The 22,229-nt window shown below is 35.7% G+C and overlaps 1 protein-coding gene across 7 annotated transcripts in view; it reads right to left on the bottom strand.

The window, feature by feature from the left end:
- Window positions 1-22,229, bottom strand: part of KCNT2 (potassium sodium-activated channel subfamily T member 2) — a 349,882-nt gene that overhangs the window by 85,084 nt on the left and 242,569 nt on the right. For all 7 annotated transcript variants that reach the window (XM_034667169.1, XM_034667168.1, XM_034667171.1 and 4 more), the window contains 3 exons: window positions 13,863-14,076; window positions 10,845-10,950; window positions 6,413-6,585 (listed from right to left, as the gene is read on the bottom strand). In XM_034667169.1, coding sequence (XP_034523060.1) covers window positions 6,413-6,585; window positions 10,845-10,950; window positions 13,863-14,076 — 493 coding nt within the window. The remainder of the gene's footprint in view (window positions 1-6,412; window positions 6,586-10,844; window positions 10,951-13,862; window positions 14,077-22,229) is intronic.

The following is a 22,229-nucleotide window of genomic DNA, read 5'->3' as shown; positions in this document are numbered from 1 at the left end:
ATAGGGCCTTTGTATTTTGTTGCTTTGCCCTGTATGAATCATTAAAGTTATTAGACATCAAGGTTATTGCCTTGTTTGAGGACAGTCATGAATTTTACCCACATGCAATTCGGCCACAAATGTGTATTTGCACCGCGCAAGCACTCGTCTACATCCTCATAAAGTACTTCAGGATTTTCACTGTGTAGCATGGCTCATCCTTACGCGGATACAGCTGTGTTACAAGGTAAAACAAGCCCTTGAAACCTAGTAAATATATCATCTAATGTAGGGAGTCTAATGTGCCATACGTTTTGCAAAATGTAACTTATATAGCAAATAGATTTATCTACTAATTTAATCAATAACGATAGTTTAAAATGAAACTTGAAATATCAAGAATACAGCAATCGTACACCTACATGTATTATGTTAGCTCATTTAAATAAATTGGCAACAGTGTTCATGTCACTAAACGGCGTAGTAGCTAATGAGTAACATAAATGATATCATAGACTCCTAATAGACTAATCTTTCTAATTATTGAAAGTTAATTGGCAAGCATAACCTTTACATGGAAAAACACCGAGCAAAAACATCAAACATTAATAGAAATAGGAAATGTCCCTTTCTTATGTTATACCCCCAAAGTACAGATGAAGAACGGAATGTAGAAAAATAAAATCATTAATGCAATAGAATAAAATGTATGTATTTTTTAATCTGAATGCTAAATAGAGAAGATCTATCTATGTTAGAAATTACATTATGGGAAAATAGTAAAAATAATTGCCTATTTAATGGTAAAGCTCATCACAAAATTTTAACATATAAAAAACAAACATTTAAAAATGTGTTACTTATACGATGTTTACAGATCATATTTGCTTAGTATGTAAAAAAGTATTTCAAATCAATAAGATAAACCTAACGGGAAAATAGATCTAGCACAAAATAAATATACACAGACCAAAATGAAACATGCTGGATCTAACTAGTAATAAAAGAAATAAAAATTCAACAAGCACAAAAATTTATGTTAGTAAACAGAAAAAATTGAGCCATCATTAATCACCACCCTAACTGTAACTGTATTAAGAAAGACAACTGCTTATGAGTCTAAAACAACATATTCTTGGGGCGCCTGGGTGGCACAGCGGTTAAGCGTCTGCCTTCGGCTCAGGGCATGATCCCGGCATTATGGGATCGAGCCCCACATCAGGCTCCTATGCTATGAGCCTGCTTCTTCCTCTCCCTCTCCCCCTGCTTGTGTTCCCTTTCTCGCTGGCTGTCTCTATCTCTGTCGAATAAATAAAATCTTTAAAAAAAAAAAATATTTAAAACAACATATTCTTACAAAAGCTTTCATTATAAAAATTACCATTATATTCAAATGTTAAATTAGCTAGTCTTTGTTAGGAAGTGAAAAGGTTTGTGGATTTGCATGGATTTGCAAAGTTGAAAATCATTTCCCACTTAACTAATAACTATAATGGACTTAATTGCTGATTTTTAAATTCAAGAAATGAATGGAGTGAGACAGTTTATTTTGTTAGCATTTCATAGTTCTATACCTAAGTAGTTTATTTCTTTCTTAAAAATATATAAGGAGTTTAATTTCAACTGCTTAAAATAAATCTCCCTTTTTTGTTAACTGGGTTTTCACCCAAATCCACTCATTAGTTTGAATAATGACAATGTCACTTTCTTGATTGGTGGAAGGGGGTAAACTGACATTTCCTGACTGCCTTTTCTAAGTGAGATATTATACTAGTGCCTCATATACACTGTCTTACAGAATCTCAACATTACTTGTTAAGATAAATGTTCTACTCATTTTACACATGAGAAAATTGAGGCTTAGAGAAATTTGCTAACATGCAAAAAGGCTTTTTACCAAGACGGTAAGTAAGCTTAGACCTTATCTCAGATCTGTATGAGTTCAAAGTTTGAATGTCTTTAATAAAGGACCGTGATATGTCAGACAATTTATCATTGCTTTTGAAATAAGCTGAAGTTTACTTAACACTATATATGAAAAGAAGATTGATGTAATAAAAGGATTGTGTAAATAAGATGTAAAAAAATAGGAACATAAGCCTGGATCTTGCACTTCAACTTTGTGTAGCTTTAGGTAATATATTCCAAAGCTTTTGACTTTTGTTTCCATCTCTTATATGAAATGATATTATCAGATGACTAGATGACCTTTAAGGTTAAGGTGGTAATCAAAATATTTAAGATCAGTATGGCACAACAACAGACCAAACTAAACAGATGGCCATCCAATCAGAACTGAGACCACCTCTTATGAGCCAGTATCAAGTGCAAAACGTTTTCCATTGTGACTGGGTTCCACTTAGTTACCAACTGAGATCTAGAAGACTTTCTATTTGGAAACATTATAAACACTTATTTTGGCACATTATGTTTGTGAATATTATCAATTTAATTTGCATTTTAAAATCCGTACTTATGACATCTGTTATTATTTATTTGTTATATTGAATTGGTCTTTCAACTAAATTTCCTGAATAGCCATGTACTGAATATTATTTTCAGCAATGCTCATGTAAATTTAAAACAAAGTCAAAACCCACTAAACTAATAATTTTAGAAGTGTATATAATCTTTACTGTATAAGTTTTTTTTTAACACAGAAATATTTTGAAGAAGAAATTTAGGTACATTGCAAAATACTAGTCATGGCAGGGCAGTAGGAATCTCATTTTTTAAAAAATGATTGCATAAAACTTCCTGGAACGTTATTTGTTAGTGTTTACTTTTTATTTCCTCATTCTTGATCAAAAGAGCAGAGGACAACAAATAAAAATGCTAGATACCGCTTATGGGAAGTCATTAGGAAGCTAATAAACTTTACAACATGTACTTTCATCCTAACCCTTTGAAAGAAAAGTGAAACCCCACAAAAATCATCTAACAAACAACATCATGGAAATAGTTGGAGTCCAAAACGTAAGGCATTAGGAAAGCAAGAAAATTTGTAATGCAAAATAATCCAAAGCTAAAATATATTGTTACTAAAAAGAATTAACAATGTGTTTTTTTACAGATATCAAAAACCTGTAAGTTAAGCAAGATCATATAGTTGAAAGAACAATGCATTATGAATTATGTAGAAGGTTCTAATCCTAGAATTGACCTTGGAAATAGTCATGTAATTTCTTTGATCTGTTTTTCCTTGTCTACAAAATAAGAGTACTGTAACAAAGCGACACAAACTGGTTTATTTAAATGTTATCATTGTAACTTGTAAACTTTGAGATCTTGAGCTGCACGCTACATCTCTCTGAGGATAAATCGTCACTCTATGATGTGAATATACTTCTAAGGAGAATAAAATGTAAAATAAAGATGAAGTGTCTAGTATGATGACTGACGTAGTAAATGTTCAACAATTATTACTATTATGAACAGAAGGTAGAAGTAAAGAATATTAATTTTATTAAATGATCTCTATGGTCTTATTCCAACAAAATACTCCCTGATAAAAGCTACATCTAGATTTATACAGAAACACTGACCAGTTTGCCAGTAGTTAAGAGAAACAGAATTTTCAGGTTTTTCTATGATTGACCAGATTCAGGAATTAAGACTACAAAAACAACCACTTGATTTGATAATTCTAAATTACAAATCAATCAATCAACCAATCCCTCAGTAATTGGGCATTTTGGCAACCTGTTTATTCAGAACCAAACCTAAGGGGACTGATTTAGTTACAACCATTCAAAAATCCACATAAGGTACACATGTTAAGGAACTCTAGCCCCAGCTGCTTACTCAATAAGGTGGACAAAGGGGGATTAGTGATGCTGAGATGGGATTACTTAATAAGACTAGATATTAAAAAAGAGAAGAGCCTATATCCATTCCATGGAGTGAACACCACTCCAAAATTTGGAGAGATGGATTCTTTTGGATTTATAAGAAATCAATATTTGGACATTCAGATCATCCATGGTTCTTTGATCATAGCTCCCAAAATGCTTGAAATTTCCTGAGGATAAGAGCAATGGGAGCATCTTTTGTCAAAATATTTGTTCTCTTGTCCTCAGTTCCTGATAGCACTTCAGAGTCATAAAAGTGAAATGGGTGTCTTGTTATTCATAACAAGCCCCTTTCCACCACAACTGGATTGATATTAGTGAGGTGACTTTTGAAAAGCACCCCTTTCGGGGGCTTGTTGCCAGGGAAACGAACCATGAATAAAGGGTTGGAACTTTTAGTCCCATTCCCTGATTTCTGCGGAAGGGCAAGGGATTGGAGTTTGAGTTCAACCAACAATTGTCAATGAATTAACCAATTATGTCTATGTAATGACCCCCTCCATAAAAACCAAAAGGAAGGAATTTGAGGAGCTTCTGAGTTGGTGAACACATGGAAATTTGGAAATAGTGGTGCCCTCAGAGACAGCATGAAAAGCCCATGTCCTTTCCCCATAGCTTGCCTTATGTACCTCCTCCATCTGGCTATTCCTGAGTTCCATCCTTTTAAACAAACCAGAAATCTGGTAAGTAAAATGTTTCTCTGAGTTCTGGGAGCTATTCTAGCAAGTTAATGGAACTTGAGTAGGGAACTCTGCAATGTGGACTTGTGAGTAGCATCTGAAGTTCAAGAAGGGGGCCACTAGAACCTCCAATCCATAGCTGGTCAGTTAGAAACACAGGTGATATAAGCTAAAGCTTGTGATTGGCTTCTGAAGGGAAGGGGGCAATCTTGTAGTACTGAACCCTTAAACTGTGGAGCCCTTAACCTAGACAATAGTACTGTCAGAATCAACTTGAATTGTAGGACTCCCAATTGGTGTCTCAAGTGTTGCTTGTTGGGGATGTGGGAAACCATCCACCAACACATACACACATTGAAACTGGGTCTAGGAACCCAATTAGATTCACACATTAGAACAAGAAATTTTACCTTGAAATAATGTAAAGCAGGGAAAGGTCAGTTTTTATCTTTGCTTTACCACAGGGATGCTATAAGCACAGTTCTAATTTTTCAAGCCTCTTCCTATCTTCCTCTATGTATTCTGGGGCCTCAGAGGATCCACTCTGATCCAAGACAACAAGAAGGGGATGCTTTACGACAATCAACTTGTAAATGCCCCTGCCTTAAATTCTATCTTAAGGGAACAGACACATCATAAGCAAAAAGAGCCAAAACCTAATGTGTTAGAATTCACAGGGTCAATTGAGCATTTTTGGTGTGCCAGTTTAGCCAGTCCCTTAGAGCTTCCTGCCAGAAAGGTTCTAGAACTAGGGATACATTCAAAGGCCTTGGAGGTATTTCATAACCACTGCCATAGCCATCCGGCAACCCAACTTTCATCCTCCTGAGATTTGTTTCATTAAGCTTTTATTTCTTCTGATAACGGGTCCAAGTTTCTCTTCCTCATACCTGCCTTAAATTTATCAGACCTCTCCTTGGACACCAAAGTGGTATCAGGAAAGTCACTGAGTCATCATATCTGAAATTGCTTCAACTGAAACCTCTAGAGTGTTCTCAGTTTTTAGAGTTGATTATCATTGTGATAATGATGGTAGAAAAGATGCATCAATGAGTGTCTTGATATTGGTAATGTAGTGGAAAGATATTTTTGTTTCCAAGAACTTCTTTTGATAAATTTTTAAAGGCAGAGACAAGGCAACAGATTTTGGCCTCATTTAGTTTATTCTGAAATTTTGCATCACTTTGGAATTTAAGAGAGTTGGAGGATCCTAAAATATGGTATTGATCTAAGGACCATCTGCTACCAATTTTGAGTCACAGAGAGGAATATCATAATTTTAGGATACAATGGGTTTGACTACTGCATTCATGACCTACATTTATATTTGCATAAGGATTTTTAAAGGCTTAAGTAGTCTTATTTCACAAGAGTATATCAATCCAACATTTTCAAAATAAATGAGCACAATAAAGCATTAATTATTCATGTTATGTTATAGAATGTATGTTTTAACAGTGGAAGAATCACAGTAAGTTATGATGATGTATCGCAGTATAACATAGAATGGATCATAATATGCTTGGCTGATAATTAATGGTTCTTTAGAAAGACCAAAAAAATTATCCAGTTTTGGCAGAAATTTTCCAGGCTAGTTGATTAATTTAAGGAAAATAACTGTAATTATTTCAATGGCATATTTCCCATTGGTATTGAGTGATGACCACTTGCAAAATAGTTTTAAATAAAAAGCTCAGAGTGTTCCAGTGATGTTTTAAGTAGTATGTGTGAAACAACCATATTCCAATGATTGTTTCGTACCATAGCACAAAATATATCTCTCAATGAATCATGTGCCATAATGTATCTGATTTAAAATATTCTAAGCAAATTAGAATAAATTATTTTTGATATAATATTAAAAACTCTTTGTCTTGTTTGGGTATTTTAAAATATACTTACGGGTTGTCCAATAGCAGTACTATGGGATTAAGTTCTTTCTTTGGTCTATAATATGCCCTGAGAGGAACAATAAAATTATACAATCCATTTCCAGCTGTTTCAGCTGCAACTATAATTAGCTTATTTTTGAATCCATAGGCTTTTGCGTCCTCATAGTAGTTATGCTGGCAACTCTAGAGAAGAAAAATTATACAAAGAAATGCCATTTTTACACTCCACTAAAATTTGCTGAAAAAATTTAGGATATATGGAAAAGTAAAATTAATCTAACCTAGGAAATCCTTTATTTTATAACAAATTTGAAAATTGTTAGTTACATTTTTCTATGCCCAGTTCTCCAGCCTGCTTCAGGAAATGAAGGTGTGCGTGGACAAGACAAATGAACAGCAAGTGTGTAGCTTAATATGGGGGAAGGAAAAAGTCAGAAAAGTCAGAAATATCTGTGTGCACATGTTCTTCTACTGTAAGCTGAAACATATTGCTAGATGACATCTGGGTATGTATATTTAAAAATTACCATAATGTATAGGTATATCAAAGCATCATGTTATATATTTTAAATATATACAATTTTTATTTGTCAATCATACCTCAAGAAAGCTGGAAAAATCTACCTCTCACTTTCATTTCCAGAAACATAATAATATTATAATTAAAAGAACTTGGAACATTCCAGGTACTGAACATCTAAAGGGATGGATACTGAGGAAGACTTTCTTTGTTGTTAAAAAACAAGAAAAGAAAACCCTTGATTGTCTAAACATATACCTGTGCTGGCAAGATAATAATAGAAATACGCAAAAGTAAAATACCAATACTACTAATAACAACAAAACAGTAACAATACATTATCAAAACTCATTGTTATCCTGAGGGTATTTTGCTATTCTAGAGAGCTAGTACTTACTGGACTTAGCATTATTAAACCAAGATTCTTTTAAAGTAAATTATCTGCATGGAGAACCGCTTTAGTGTCTGGCTTTCTATCTTTCTATGTCTCTACGTGGGTTTCTTTTTATTTGGGTTGAGATTAGTTGATTCTCTATGGATTCATCACCAATTCTGGAATATTCTCTACCTTTATTCTTTAATAAAAAATTACAAAATGCTGTTGGGAACAAGGCACCATGAGTCAGCAGAAACAATAAACAATAGAATTAGACTCACAAAGACTACAAATTTTGTTATTAGATTCGGAACAGAAAAATGAACGTGTTTACTATGCTTAAAGAAATAAAAGAGGACATTTAAAGTAAGATCAAAGAAGAAGAAGCTACCTAAAATATTCAGGTAGATGTTAAAAGAAATACATATATTTTCTTTTAGAACTAAAAAGTATAACAATTAAAAATAAAAACTAAAACAATGGGTTAGATTGCACATTTGATTCATGTGAAGGGGTCAACTGCAGGACAGAGTTGACATAATTCCTCAGAATGTGAAAAGAAACGAGATATGTAGTATGGAAAAATTAAGATGCTTGGAAGATAGTATGACAATGTTTAACATATATTTAAACAGAATGCCTGAAAATGAGATGAGAGTATCAGAAAGAAGCCCTATTCAAGTAAATATTAACTAAGGATTTTCTATAATTAATGAAATACTCAAATCCTCAGGTTCTGGAACTCCAGTAAATCCTAATTCAAATAAATAAATAAAAATCCAGTTTCATACACATGATAATAAAAGTGCAAAACAACCAGACAATCAGATCTTAAAAAGAGCCAGACAGAAAAGAGAGATCACCCACAGAGAATACACACTAGAATGATGGCCAACTGTTCAATAACAACATGGAACCCATAAAGCAGTAAATAAAATTCTAATGTGCTAAAAGAAAAAGAAAACTCTTGGAATTGGACACCCAGCAAAACTGTCTTTCAAGAACAAGGACATTTCTAGGGAAACTGAAATTGACAGAATTTAACACAGGACTTTAGTAAGAGAATTTCAAAAGCTGTAATCAGGAGGAAAATGAATCCAGAAGGCTTAAGACATAAAAAAGAATGAAGAAAAGGGGAAATGATTTTTTATAAAGGGGACAATAAGTGTGGAAGTATGATTGGAGTTTACTAATATAAGTAGGATCTGCAACCACATGAAGGAATGAATAAGGTCACTCACAAAGAGGTCATGGAAGGAGAAGAGTGACAAGTGATGTTGAGATTATTAAGAACTTCAATATTTATGAGAAAAAATGAGGAAAAGAATTAATTTAGGAGATTCAGAAGTAGCTCAATTAGAAGAAAAAAAAAGGAGAAAACAGGGAATTTAGTGTTACAAGCCTTGATCAGGAACCAGCTTGTTGATAACTTGTAGAATGAACTGGGCATTTCCAACTCACACACTTCACAGATGCAGTAGGATTGACTGCATCATCCCATATCCTGATTGCAAAGTAGGCATTCATTTACATAACGCACCACCACCTCCAGCCAGCCTAATGCCAAATAAATAAAGGATAATACCAGATGTCATCAGCCAGTCAACAGCATTCAGAAATTTTGCCTTCTTAATATGGTAAAGAGATAGTTCAGAGTCTTTGGCTTTAAAAGACCCTCTATTCTTTCTTTGCCAATCCTTATCTCTGAAAGTTTAGCTTTTCAATTGTATAGGGTTCCCTGCTTGGAGATAAATTATTTCCACTCTTAGATATCCCAGTATGTTTTTTTTCTCTTGAACTATGTGTTAAAAAGTAAAATGCAGGGACACCTGGGTGGCTCATTCAGTTAAGTGGCTGCCTTTGGCTCCAGGTCATGATCCCAGGGTCCCTGGATTGAGTCCCCTATTGGGCTCCTTGCTCAGCAGGGAGCATGCTTCTCCCTCTGCCCTTCCCTCTACTCCAGCTCTCTCTCTCTCTGTCTCCCCCATAAATTAAAAAAAAAAAAAAATGCTACCAGAAGTGAATCCAGGTTTTGTAGGGCCTAAAACTTATGTTATTTGGGGAATCCTCTTTAAGGAAAATAACACAAATATTATAAATTTTAAAAATTAATCACAGGTTCTTAGAAAGAACCTGGTGAAGGGGTTCTGAAGCTTAAGATTTATTAATATTATCAAAAATACACAGCTAGTCAGCAGGTATCAAATACTGCAGACAGTAAATTAAAACAAGGTCCAAAAAAAAAAAAAATAAGGCATTGAGAGTTGGAACTGTCCATCTTAATGGACACAGAGGAATATTTGGGAGCAATGGCAAAGATTTTCTAATGTTCCACTATTCTTCCTCAAGAGTGACAGTAACAGCCAAGCTTCATGATGCTTATTTTATAAAAAAGTAATAGTAGCAAGAATACTAACGGAATGTATTAGGTGCTTACTCATTTATTAACTTCCTGGCACTGTGTTAAGCATTTTGCTTGAGCTAATTTATAGAATTCTCATGAGAACCTGATGAGGCTCATATTAAAATTACAACCATTTTACAAATATGGAAACTGAAATGTAATAGTGAAGTTATTTGCCCAAATTGCAAAGCCTGTAAGCAGAGAGCTGGGATTTTAACTCTCACTAATGCCAAAATTTAGAGGAAAAGAATAAATTCCTGGTTAGAATTAGCAGCACATTTTAATTTCTGGGAGGGTTTGGGAATCTTCTTTTTATCTGCTCTCTTATCAAGAGAACAAGCTCTTATACAGGTCATGCCTAATGGCCCTCTTGGAAAAGAGATTTAAAAATGCTTGCATTCTTGTAATCTCTCTGTTTTGCATGGCTTCTTTAGAACATCCAAGCAAGGGCGCCTGGGTGGCTCAGTCGGTTAAGCATCTGCCTTATGCTCAGGTCATGATCCCAGGGTCCTGGGTCCCATGTCCCATGAGCAGGGAGCTTGCTTCTCCCTCTGCACCTCCTCCCACTTGTGGGTGCTCTTTCTTCCTCTCTCTCTCTCTCTCAAAAAGAAATAAACAAAATTTAAAAAAAATAGAAGATCCAAGCAAGAATCAAGAGCTACAATAAAATCTTTAGGAAAAGAGATAATAACCACAACACTAATACTAGCTTTCAGTCTAGTCAATAATGAATCTTTGTGGCTAACACAGAGACAAGCTAATTTCACCATGCCAAGCAATTCCACATTAAATTTTGAGGCAAAAATGTCTGACAAAATAAATAGTGCGCATTTGGCCAAGTACTGTTGACAGACTCTGGGTGTTAAGAGTTCATAGGTTTGAGATTCTGGCACCTTTGTTTTCCTCTTTAAAAATACAACCGACTGACTCATCAGGTACTTTAGTAGAAGGGTAAAGCATTTGGGTAATCTTTAGTACAGTTAAGAAAGTACAATTCACCATTTTATGTATTGCATTTACATTTGAAAAGATAATGCTCTTTAAACATATTTTAGTCAAAAGACTATACAAAATTATTTAAATATATGTAGTTACAAAATGCCATAATTTCAGTTTTGGAGAAAATAACAACAATTGCTTACCTTGTCTAGTCTTAAGCAGCAAAATGGCACTTTTTCATGAAGTAGATGACAAAAAGTGGGTGAACTTCCTATATATGGAGAGTAAGGTGGGTAGCCTTTAGCATATCTGTAAAACAATATGAAATATTTGAGCTGCCTTGAATAAACAAAGTTGGACAATTAGGTTATAGCTATGTGTCTCTATTTTGATAAAGTTAGGGATAACTCTTTATGTTGCAATTACACTTTGATAAAGAAATAGTTAGGAATAGGGATAAGCAAACTAGGACCCATGGACCAAATCCGGTCTATCAGCTGGTTTTGTGAATTAAAGGTGTTTGTTTTGTTTTGTTTTTAATTTTAAATGTTTGGGGGAAATACTTTTAAGTAAATTGTTGGGGAAAAAAAGAACATTTCATGTCACATAAAAATTACATGAAATTTGGGACACCTGGGTTGCTCAGTAGGTTAAGCATCTGCCTTTGGCTCAGGTCATGATCCTGGGATCTTGGGATTGAGCCCCGCAGTGGGCTCCCTGCTTAGTGGAGAAGCCTGCCTCTCCCTCTCCCTCTATGCTCTCTCTCTCTCAAGTAAATACATTTTTAAAAATTACATGAAATTAAAATTAAAACATCGATAAGAAAAGTTTTCTTAGAACACAATCATGCTCATTAATTTTATGTATTGTCTGTGGGTGTTTCAAAAATAGTTGGATAGGTGTAGCAAAGATTATATGTTCCGTAAAGTCTAAAATATTTATTAGTTGGTTTCTTCCAGAAAAAGTTTGCCATTCCTTGTTTCAAAAGATTTAGATAGATTTTTTTAAATAACAATATTAATTTTTATAAAACACATTTAAAGCAAATTGACTTATTATGATTTACTCCATTAATATTCATTAGTCATGAATGCAAAACCACAAAGGAGTAAACAGTTGAGCTAATTATTCAAACACCATCAATAACAGAATATTATTGGAATCATGCCTAAAATAATATCAAAGATAATCATTTGCTGACTTCATGACAGTAGCCACCTGCATGCACATCACAGCTATATTAATTTTCAGAATAAAACTATCAAAAAGTAGCAGCATAAATGAATATTAAGAAATAAAGCAAAATTTAGTAGAGGCAAAATGCCTTTATCTAATATGAAAACTGTTTTCTTGGTAAAAATTTACCTTCTAAACCAAGAAATTTCAAAGATAGTTAAACTGTTTTCCAGATGTTATTAGCGAGGAGGGTAAAATGGTGCACATTTTGCAAATGTAGAAGTTGATAATCTCCACTATTATCTCAATATCTTTTTCAGTTTGATTAAAAAAAAAATCCACCTCTCAATCTTCTCAGGAGGACATGTAAAGAAAGAATTTCAATCACACCACACAACATCATTTCTAGAAATATACTGGCAGTCAAACCTCTCCTTGTTCCCATCAAATATTTCATAAATATATTTGAGTACTACTGATTTCTTGGAGAGTGGATTGTGTTCTGTGGGAACATCAAAATTCCTTGTAATAATTTTTTTTTAAGTGCGACAGATTAAAAGAAGGATTTTTTAAGTTTTAATTGTATTTCAGTTCATTTTAGTTCAACATTAACATTAACTGAACATCTATTATATGAAAGATATTGGGAGAAGTATTTAAATGGTGTTACCACTGCCACTACTACTACTACTACTACTACTACTACTACACTTCCTGGTAATTATTACTCTTTGAATGCTTACTCAGCACAAAGCAGTTACCTAAGCACTTCTCCATTATCTCAATGTCCATCTGAATATTATGAGGCAGTAATTATACTCATTTTACAGACATAGACACTGGTTCATATTGTTTAATCAGTCACTTGCACATAACCAGGACAGGGTGAAACTGACATGGGAAACAAACTCTTTCAGACTCCATTGTCAATGATGAGGGAATAGAAGGCTGGCTGAAGACAAAGCAGAAGCTGACACACTGCAACCTGCCCCCTCCCCATGTATGCAACATTCCTTGGCACTCCTGGCTGCCCTAAAACTAAGGAAAGGACCTGCAGCTCATTGATAGGGACACAGTGATAGTGCAAACAGCCTTGGCTTGACAATAGTGGGGCCTCCAATATCCTGTGAGTCTTCTTTGACATATGAAAGTAACTGCAGCTCATTGATAAGGACACAGTGATAGTGTGGACAGCCTTGGCTTGACGGTGGTGGGGCCTCCAGTGTCCTGCGAGTCTTCTTTGATATATGAAAGTGCTTTCTCAGCCTCCCTCTTTTCTCACCTCCCCCAACGGCATGGTATATAATCAGCCACCTCTCACAACCCGGGGCAGCAGCTCTTTCTGCCCACAGGTCCTGTCCCTGTGCTTTAATAAACCACCAATTTTGCACCAAAGATGCCTCAAGAATTCTTTCTTGGTCGTTGGCTCCAGACTCCACCCCACTGAACCTCACCTAGATTCTACAACTTCATCAGTCAAGACTGCTGACCACTGTGCTTTCTTCAAGAAATAGCAATATAGTATGTGACTAGGACATGTAAACAAACGCTCCTGAAGATTAAAATGTGATTAAAAGCATGTTATTCATTCATTCAAAATATTATTGATGCATAACATATGAAAAATAGCTCTGAATGCTAAGATAAGGAAGGGAAGCTTAATGGAAGAAACTTGCACTACATGTTATTGAATAATTGACCAAACTTCAGTATGGACATGGAAGGAAATAAATTAAAAGTAGAAAGTATAATTAATAAAAACACACAATCATGAAAATGCATACTATATCATGAAAATACTGGTTTATGTATTTTCTTCTTTAAGAATAAAAGATATTTTGGAGAAAACTGATCCTGGAAATCTGCGTTGAAGCCAGAAATCTTAAAATACTTTATAAGTAATAAAGATACTGGCTAACAGGAAGGGTGTTTTGGTAGAAGTATGTGGAATTGATTCTAGGATATATAAAACGTAAGGACATTATGCCCCATAGTAACACAAATCCCAGTAAATCTTACAACTGTTCTAGAATATCTAAACATACTCTAAGTTTGAGGAAATTTCTTCATCTGGTGTAGTTTCATCTTCTGATTGATCACTTAGAAGATCACATGTTTGAATTGATGATGTATCTGCAACCTCTAAAACGGGAGCAATGCTAGGCCTTCTGATTTCTTTGCTTCCCTCTGTAGGAAGAGACAGGGTGGGGCCACTTGTTGATCTACAGCTTGTGTCTTGCAAGTCTATAGCCACAGTACCTGCAACAAGGAAACATAAAATTCCATCAAAGTATTTGCCACTTAGATGATAATCAACCATTTAATGATAAAAATGAAATACAACCAGTATAACTGGGAAATATATTATTGTTTACCCTTTAATCTTAAAGGTTATTTCTTTCCCATGTGGACATTTTTGCCTACACAGATTTTAAAAATTCTGCATTTGTGCAAAGTGTATTTGCTGAGTCTATCTCTGTCGCACAAAACATAAGATATGTGAAACCCCGAAATACCTAGGAATTTAAAGTGAAAAAATACCTTGTTTCAATTTACATTTATTTAAAATTAACAAATAAAATTTTGGCCTTTTCAATAGAGTGGATTTCTTATTATATCCTTTTCCCCCATTTTGTTATTATTCTCTTGCTGATTTGTAACCACTTTTTTAATATTAGAACCATTGATATTTTATATTTATTCAACAAATATTTATTGAGTACCTAGTCCATGGCAAACACTATCCTAGGCAGTTGGGATATGCAGGGAATAAGATAATGCTTCTACACATAAGGATTTATCTTTAAAATAACCAAGTAGACAAGTAAATGAAAATGTCATTTTAGATAATGATAAATACCATGCAGAAAATAAAACAAAATGACATAATAAAGAACAGTGGTGGTTGGGAACAGGAGGAAGAATGAATTTTCACCAGGTGGTTGGGAAGGCTACTCTGAGTCATGACCTTTGATTTTTTTACTCAAAAGACAATAGTGAGTACTCAAGATGTGGAAATACCTGGAGGCAATGGCAACAGCAAACCTAAATAGCTTAAGGCTTTTGAATACTGGGGGGTTGTCAATAGTAAACAGAAGAAACAAATTCCTTTGTGATTTTTTTAAATGGAATTTCAAAATTAATTTAAACATCAATTTATGGAAAGCTGATGTCTCACCCCTTCTGAAGAAAATAAAACAGTCTAACCGATGAGTGCCATCATATTTCTCTACCACTCACTTCATTTACGCACAATACCTGGTCATCCTTCTGAAACCACTTAGACCTCACTTTGTCCCATTCGAAGCAACTATTAAAACACTTCCCTCAAACCTCTGACCTTGTCACCTCCTTTACCATTATAGCAGAAGTTTTTAAAGGGGGAATAAAATTAAGGGATTTTAGCATCTCTTTCCTTGTACCGTGGAAAGAGAGGTCAGCAACTGATTTCTATTTTATGTAATTATTTAAAGATTATTTATTTATTTATTTATTTATTTGACAGAGATAGAGACAGCCAGCGAGAGAGGGAACACAAGCAGGGGGAGTGGGAGAGGAAGAAGCAGGCTCCCAGTGGAGGTGCCCGATGTGGGACTGGATTCCTGAACGCCGGGATCACGCCCTGGGCCGAAGGCAGACGCCTAATGACTGCGCTACCCAGGCGCCCCAGCAACTGATTTCTAAAACCTCGGAGGCAATTATAAGTCTTCATAGTAGGAGGGATAAACAGGAAATGTTTTTGAGGGTGAGAGTTGGTAGCCCAACTCTGGTGAGAATATCTGAGTATTCCTCAAAACTGAAATAAATTTTGGGGGTTAAGTTTCAGAGACTTGCACCTCTTCATATACACAAAACTCAGATTAGTGGGAGGGGAAGACTAGTATGTCTGTAGTTTCTGTAGTTCGTGGGGAAGCCTTCATGTGACGGGCATATATGAACATTGCCAGAACTGCTGTTTCTGAGAAAAAGATGTGGGGACCAACACTCAGCAATTCCAATATCAGAACAATTGTAAAGATTGTTGCCATCAGACTCTACGCTCATCGAATTTTTTACCAACATAAATAAGGATTAATTAATTAATTAATTCTATCTTTGGGCAAGGGGTGAATTGGGATCCTAGAGAAAATAAGATTAAATTTTCTATTTAGTAGGTATGTGGAACTGATTAAAAATTAAATTTCACAAATTTGATTTACAAAAATAAAGAAAAGCCATGATTTACAGCCTAAGGTTTTAAGTTAAAATTCATTTGTATAATATTTATTCTCTGCAGATGACCATATTGTTGAGTTCAGAGAGAAAACAGAACTTATCATAGAAGAAATCCTTCAATTCCCTGACTTCAAACAAACATGAGCGTTTCACCAAACTTTTGTTCCTTTATTTCTGCTTAGAAGGAAACAGAAATACTTCCATTTATGTGAAGTTTATCCCTACTCATATTTTGGGAATTAAATCCCCTCCTGCTTCCTAAGAAATCGTGATCTTTTAACTCAACTCCCCAAATATATGTGACTCCACATCATCCCCAGCTACCTCTTTAGCATTTTCCTGCCCAACACAGGGAAATTCGGTCACTTCCTGATTATTTTGCCAAAACAGATACTTGGCCCCAAGCTGGGCATGGGGGATATGATTGTGAGAAAGAATCTAGCAGGGAAGACACAATTCAAAAAGTAGTTACAATTACAGAAACAAGCTCTTCTTTGAACACTTCCTTTCCTTAACAAAAACTGACATCTTCCCCTCAAACCCTTTAAAAAGGTGGTGGGTAAATACCTTCAGTGTTGTGACTGACTCTTTCAGACTCTTTTCCTTTTATTCTTTCTAAAATCCCAGCTTTGTATCCCGTATCTTTAGGTTCTATCAATACCATCTTTCACTGCTTTGTTTGGTGACTAATCCTATGTCATTCTACTTATTTCTTAATGTTTCTAGTCAGTTTCTCCGGTCCTATTTGGATTAATTTGTCAGGACTGTCATAACAAAGTACTACAGACCTGGTGGCTTCAACAACAGAAATTTATTGCCTCACACTTTTAGAGGCTGGGAGTCTAAAAACCAAGTGTTGGCAGGATTGGTTTCTTCTGAAGGCTGTGAGGGAAGGGTCTGTTCCAGGCCTCACTCCTAGGCTGGTAGATGGTCATCTTCTGCCTATATCTCCTCTCATTATCTTCCTTGGATGTGTCTCTGTGTCCTAATTTCCTCTTTCTATAAGGAAACCAGTCCTAGTGGATTAGAGCCCGCCCTAATGACCTCATTTTAATTTGATCACCTCTGTAAAGACCTTAGCTCCAATAAAGGTCACATTCTGAGGTACTGGGGGTCAGATTTCAAATAGGAATTTTGGTGGACACAATTCAATTCATAACACTATTCCTGCCTCATTCAGTGTGTTAAAAACACAAATAGGTAAAACTTCCCACACCCAAGATCTCACTTCCTTGAACTCACTAAAGGAATCATTTTCATCTGAGGCCCCCTCACTTAGGCACTTTTTAGACCTTGTTATAACCAGTAACAGCCTTGCTGCATTTACTCATTTTACACATTCATTGTCTGACCACTAATATTTCCTATCTTTTCAGGTCATTCTCATTTGTGTCTCAACTTCAGCTAAGGTTTTACTCTTCTAAAACTTCTAGTCATGATACCAAGTTTGAATAATCTCCCTCACTCCCTTCATGTTCTGTCTTCTCTTCTTACCCATCTTAAACTCCACTTTATGATTGTTTGTTTGTGCATACTCTTGGTTCCCTTGCCAACATTTTTGCTCTCTTACATTCTTGGCAAAAGCAAACCCTATTTAAATTCAACTCATACCTACATCGATGCGAATGAATATGCCTGGGTTGCTTAGCTAATGCATTAGTCCCTCCAGTCCAATCTCTGTCCTTATTCTTGGCAATTTCTTTATATATGTAGATGTATATTTCATTATACATGTAGATGGTCCTTCCAATACTCCAGACTTAGTTCCTTGTGCTTTCTTCCACTAATAGCTTTTTATTCCACCATTCTTTAGACATTCACTCTCAGTCTACCTTAGATTTTGTAGTTACTGTTTACTACACATAAGCTCTATTTCTGTCATCACATTCTCTGATACATACTTTGCCTCTTCTCCTTCCAACTCTCTCCTTTTTAATTTCTATTGGAATTATAATCTGTGAATCCACTACCTTTTTTGTTTACTTCAACCAAAGATGATTTTTTACTTCGTCACCTAAAGGTAGGGTCCATTTTTATATTCATTCTCTTAAATGTATTCCCAATTGCCTTGCCCTTCTCACTTCCTTGTACATCCACCATGACCACAAAGTCCTTTCTATGCATCCCTTTACAGCAAAACTTTTTTAGAGACATCAGACCTAGTGTCTCGAATTTGTCTTTACCATTTTGTCATAAACCCCTCTAATCTGACATTTTCTACCACCCCTCCAATGAAAGAGTGATGGTCACTGTTTTGTTACATTCAATTGCCAGTTTTTAAGTCTCATGTTATTTGAGCTATTAGTGGCAGTAGATGTAGCTGATCACTCCATTATCTGGATACACTGGATTCCAGGACGCCACACTCACCAGGTTTTTCTACTTCCTTGCCGTGGCTCCTTCTTGGTCTCTTTTGCTGGTTTCTTCTCATCTCCCTGATATTTAATGTTGATTTAGTCTTTTGTCTTTATCCCTTTTCTGTCCATACTCATTTCATCAATATCTTGTTCAGTCTCATAGCTTTAAATATAATACATAAGCTCAGGAACCCCAATACTTTTTCAGTGTATACCTCTTTCCTGAACTCTAGACTGTAATATCTAACTTCCTGTTTGCCATCTTCCTCTCAATGTCTAACAAACATTTGAGGTTCAGTGTGTCTCAAACTGAACTTTTTACCCCCCTTTCCCACCAAACCTTCATTTCCTATCTCAATGGATGGCCATTCCCTTTTTCCAGTTGCTTAAACCAAAAACCTTGGGGTTCTTCACACTTCTCTTTTTCTCATAGTTTACTTTCAATCATCAGTGAATCCTGGTACTCGATATTCAAAGTATACCCAGAATTTTCTCCTTCTTACCACCTCCACTTGAAAATACTCTGGGTCCTTGGACCAAACCAAGGACCTCAATAGCAGACAAAGTGATTATATTAAAACATAGGTTAGCATAGGTGAGATCATGCCATTGCTCTGCTTAAAACTTGCAATGACTTTTCTTTCATTCAGAGTAGAAACAATAATCCTTACTTTGAGTTTAAAAGCCTGAACACAATCTGTCTTGTTTCACCACTTCCACCTCATGTCCTATAACCAATCACTGCTCACTGTTTGAACCACAAGAACTTTTTTACTGCTCCTGGAACATCCAGTCAGGCTTCCCATAAAGCCTTTGTAGTAGCTATTATCTGTCAGCAATGCTCTTCCTCCAGACATCCACAGGGCTAATTCTTACATTTTTTTTCAAGTATTTTCTCAAGTATTACCTTTTCAATGAGGTTTGCTAACCACCTCATTTAAAAATTCAGACTCTCCAGAATTCATAAACCCTTTTACTAGCTCAGTTGCCTTCTTTCTTTTTTCTTATTACTTACCACCTTCTTTTTTTTTTTTTTTTAAGATTTTTTATTTATTTATTCGACAGAGAGAGAGAGAGAGAGAGAGCCAGTGAGAGAGGGAACACAAGCAGGGGGAGTGAGAGAGGAAGAAGTAGGCTCAGAGCGGAAGAGCCTGATGTGGGGCTCGATCCCATAATGCCGGGATAACGCCCCGAGCCGAAGGCAGACGCTTAACCGCTGTGCCACCCAGGCGCCCCTACTTATCACCTTCTAACACACTAATTTATCTCCTTATTTTTTTAATATGTTGTTTATTGCCAGTCTTCCCTGTGATAGAACATAAGATCTGTGAGCTAGGGATCTTTACCTATTTGTTCACTAATTTATCACAAATACTTTTATAAGAGTGTCTGACACATATTAGGTGCTCAGTAAGTAATGGTCAATAATGGAAAAAATGAGTAGGACTTCTATAAAAAAAATAATACGCTATGTCAATGACAAACAGGGTTACCTAACACAGTCCAAGCAGGACCATGGAATATGTCTCAAAAAGAATGATACTGAGACTGAGATACAAAGGATTAGAAGTAGTCACCAGGCAAAGTTGGGGGTTGGGGGGTAGATCTTGTCAGAAGAAACTTCATGTGTTAAGGTCCACTGGTGAAAAACCATTAGTGAAGGTTGAGAGGAATTTAGTACTAATGGGACTTAGGAATGTAACTGAAGGGATAGTAAAATACAGGACTAGAAAATTAAGGTAGAATTATTTAAAAAAATAAAAGAAAACAAAACTTTAAAGTGACCTTGTGATTTATCTTCTAAACTAGGATACTCTTGAGAGTCAACGGGGGCAGTCTTCAATAACGACACCAGGACAATGTATATAAACTGGGACTGTCCTGGGACAACTGGGAATGCCTTTTGCAAACAAGAAATTTTGTCCATCCAAATAATAAGCCATGTACTGGGACAACTGGGAATGCCTTGTGCAAACAAGAAATTTTGTCCATCCAAATAATAAGCCATGTAATATTATAAAATTTAGATTTTTTTCCCTTGGATAATAAGAAGCAATTCAAATTATTTTTTTAAAGATTTATTTATTTTAAAGACAAAAAGAGAGAGCACACACATGCGGGGGCAGGACAGAAAGGAAGAGACTCTCAAGCAGACTCCCCACTAAGCACGGAACCCAATGCGGGACTTGATCTCACAATCCTGAGATCATGACCTGAGCTGAAATCAAGAATCTGATACTTAACCAACTGATCCACCCAGGCGCCCCAGCAATTCAAATGATGAATGCAGGAGAATGACACCATCAAAATTATATAAAAATTATAATTCTGGTTGCAAGGTGGAGAAGAGTACAGGACACCATGGAAGCATGGAGAGAAGATTGGTGGGAGGGGTTGATGCTGCAGTTGAGGGAAAGGATGATGAACACTCAGACCATGATCACACAGACAGTGGGCAGAAAGAAGGGAATGACTTTTAGGGATACTTGATAATCTGATTTAATAGAATTGGGCGAATTCTGAGGTATGAGAGGAGAGGAACAGTGAACAGTCAGAATTTTGACTTTACAAATTATAATGTGTCATCTGTTTTTTAGCCAAAAAATGGAGCAGGAAGTAGTTTTGAAGGAAGGCAGAAAGATTAGTTCAATTTGAATATGCAGTGTTGGTTTTTCCTGTGAGGCATCCAGAGAGAAAAACATAACCAGTATATTGTTGTGAAGAGAAGTTTAAGTTAATGATTTACATAAGAAAAGCATCAAGAAGAACAGCAGAAGAACATGGTCAATACCATCCTATGCTGTGAAGATGTCCACTGGATTTAGTGACAGAGTGGTGGCTTTGCCGGAGTGGTGATAGAATGACTACAGATTTCAGACTAAACTGGGCAGAGGCATGACGGGACAATAAGATTTCAAGCTAGCAACTGAAGACAACTATTTCAAGGAATATACCTGTGAAGATGTCAAGCCAAGAGGTCCAGGTGTGTGTGTGTGTGTGTGTAGAGATACAAAGAAAGAGACACATAGAGACAGAGAGACAAAGCGAGGAGAAATGAGCTGATGATTTTGAAAAAAAAAATAAAGTTAGGTAATAAGGATGAATTAAAATAAAAAGTGAGGTCCCAGAGGAGGTAGTAAGTGAAGTCATTACTATTAAAATGTTAAAAGGTGGGGCACCTGGGTGTCTCAGTCAGTTAAGTGTCCACCTCTTGGTTTCGGCTCAGGTCATGATCTCAGCATTGTGAGATCGAGCCCTATGTCAGGCTCTACGCTCAGCTTGAGATTCTTTCCCCCTCCCTCTTCTTCTTCCTTTGCTCCTTCCCCCACTTGCTTGCTCTCTTTTTAAAACAAACAAATAAATAAAATCTTTAAAAAATATTAAAAGTTAAAAGAAAGGACACATTATCTTCGGGACAAAAATGAATGTTTGTAGGTTCGTACTTCTGTGTCATAGAGATGGAGGATGGAAAAAGAGTTTTGAGAAAAACAGAATATTTGAAATAGCCTCTGTTGATAACTGGATAGAGAACTTACAAAAGAACTATAAAAGTGTCATGTGCTTATATTCTGATCAGAAATATGAACTAATTGTTGACAATTTTGAATTAGCTTAATTTCTTTTTTTTTAAGATTTTATTTATTTGTCAGTGAGACAGAGAGAGAGAGTGAGAGAAAGACAGCACGAGCAGGGGGAGTGGCAGGCAGAGGGAGAAGAAGGAAGGAGGGACTCGCTCCCAAGACCCTGGGATCATGACCTGAGCCAAAAACAGATGCTTAAAGAACTGAGCCACTCAGGCATCCCAAATTAGTTTTATTTCTTCCAGTTTAACAGCTTAGA

The sequence above is a fragment of the Ailuropoda melanoleuca genome, chromosome 8 (genome assembly GCF_002007445.2).
Source record: "Ailuropoda melanoleuca isolate Jingjing chromosome 8, ASM200744v2, whole genome shotgun sequence".
In the NCBI taxonomy this organism is placed as follows: Eukaryota; Metazoa; Chordata; class Mammalia; order Carnivora; family Ursidae; genus Ailuropoda; species Ailuropoda melanoleuca.
The sequence above is the reverse complement of the archived record's forward strand: the minus strand, read 5'-3'. Positions and strand labels throughout refer to the sequence as shown.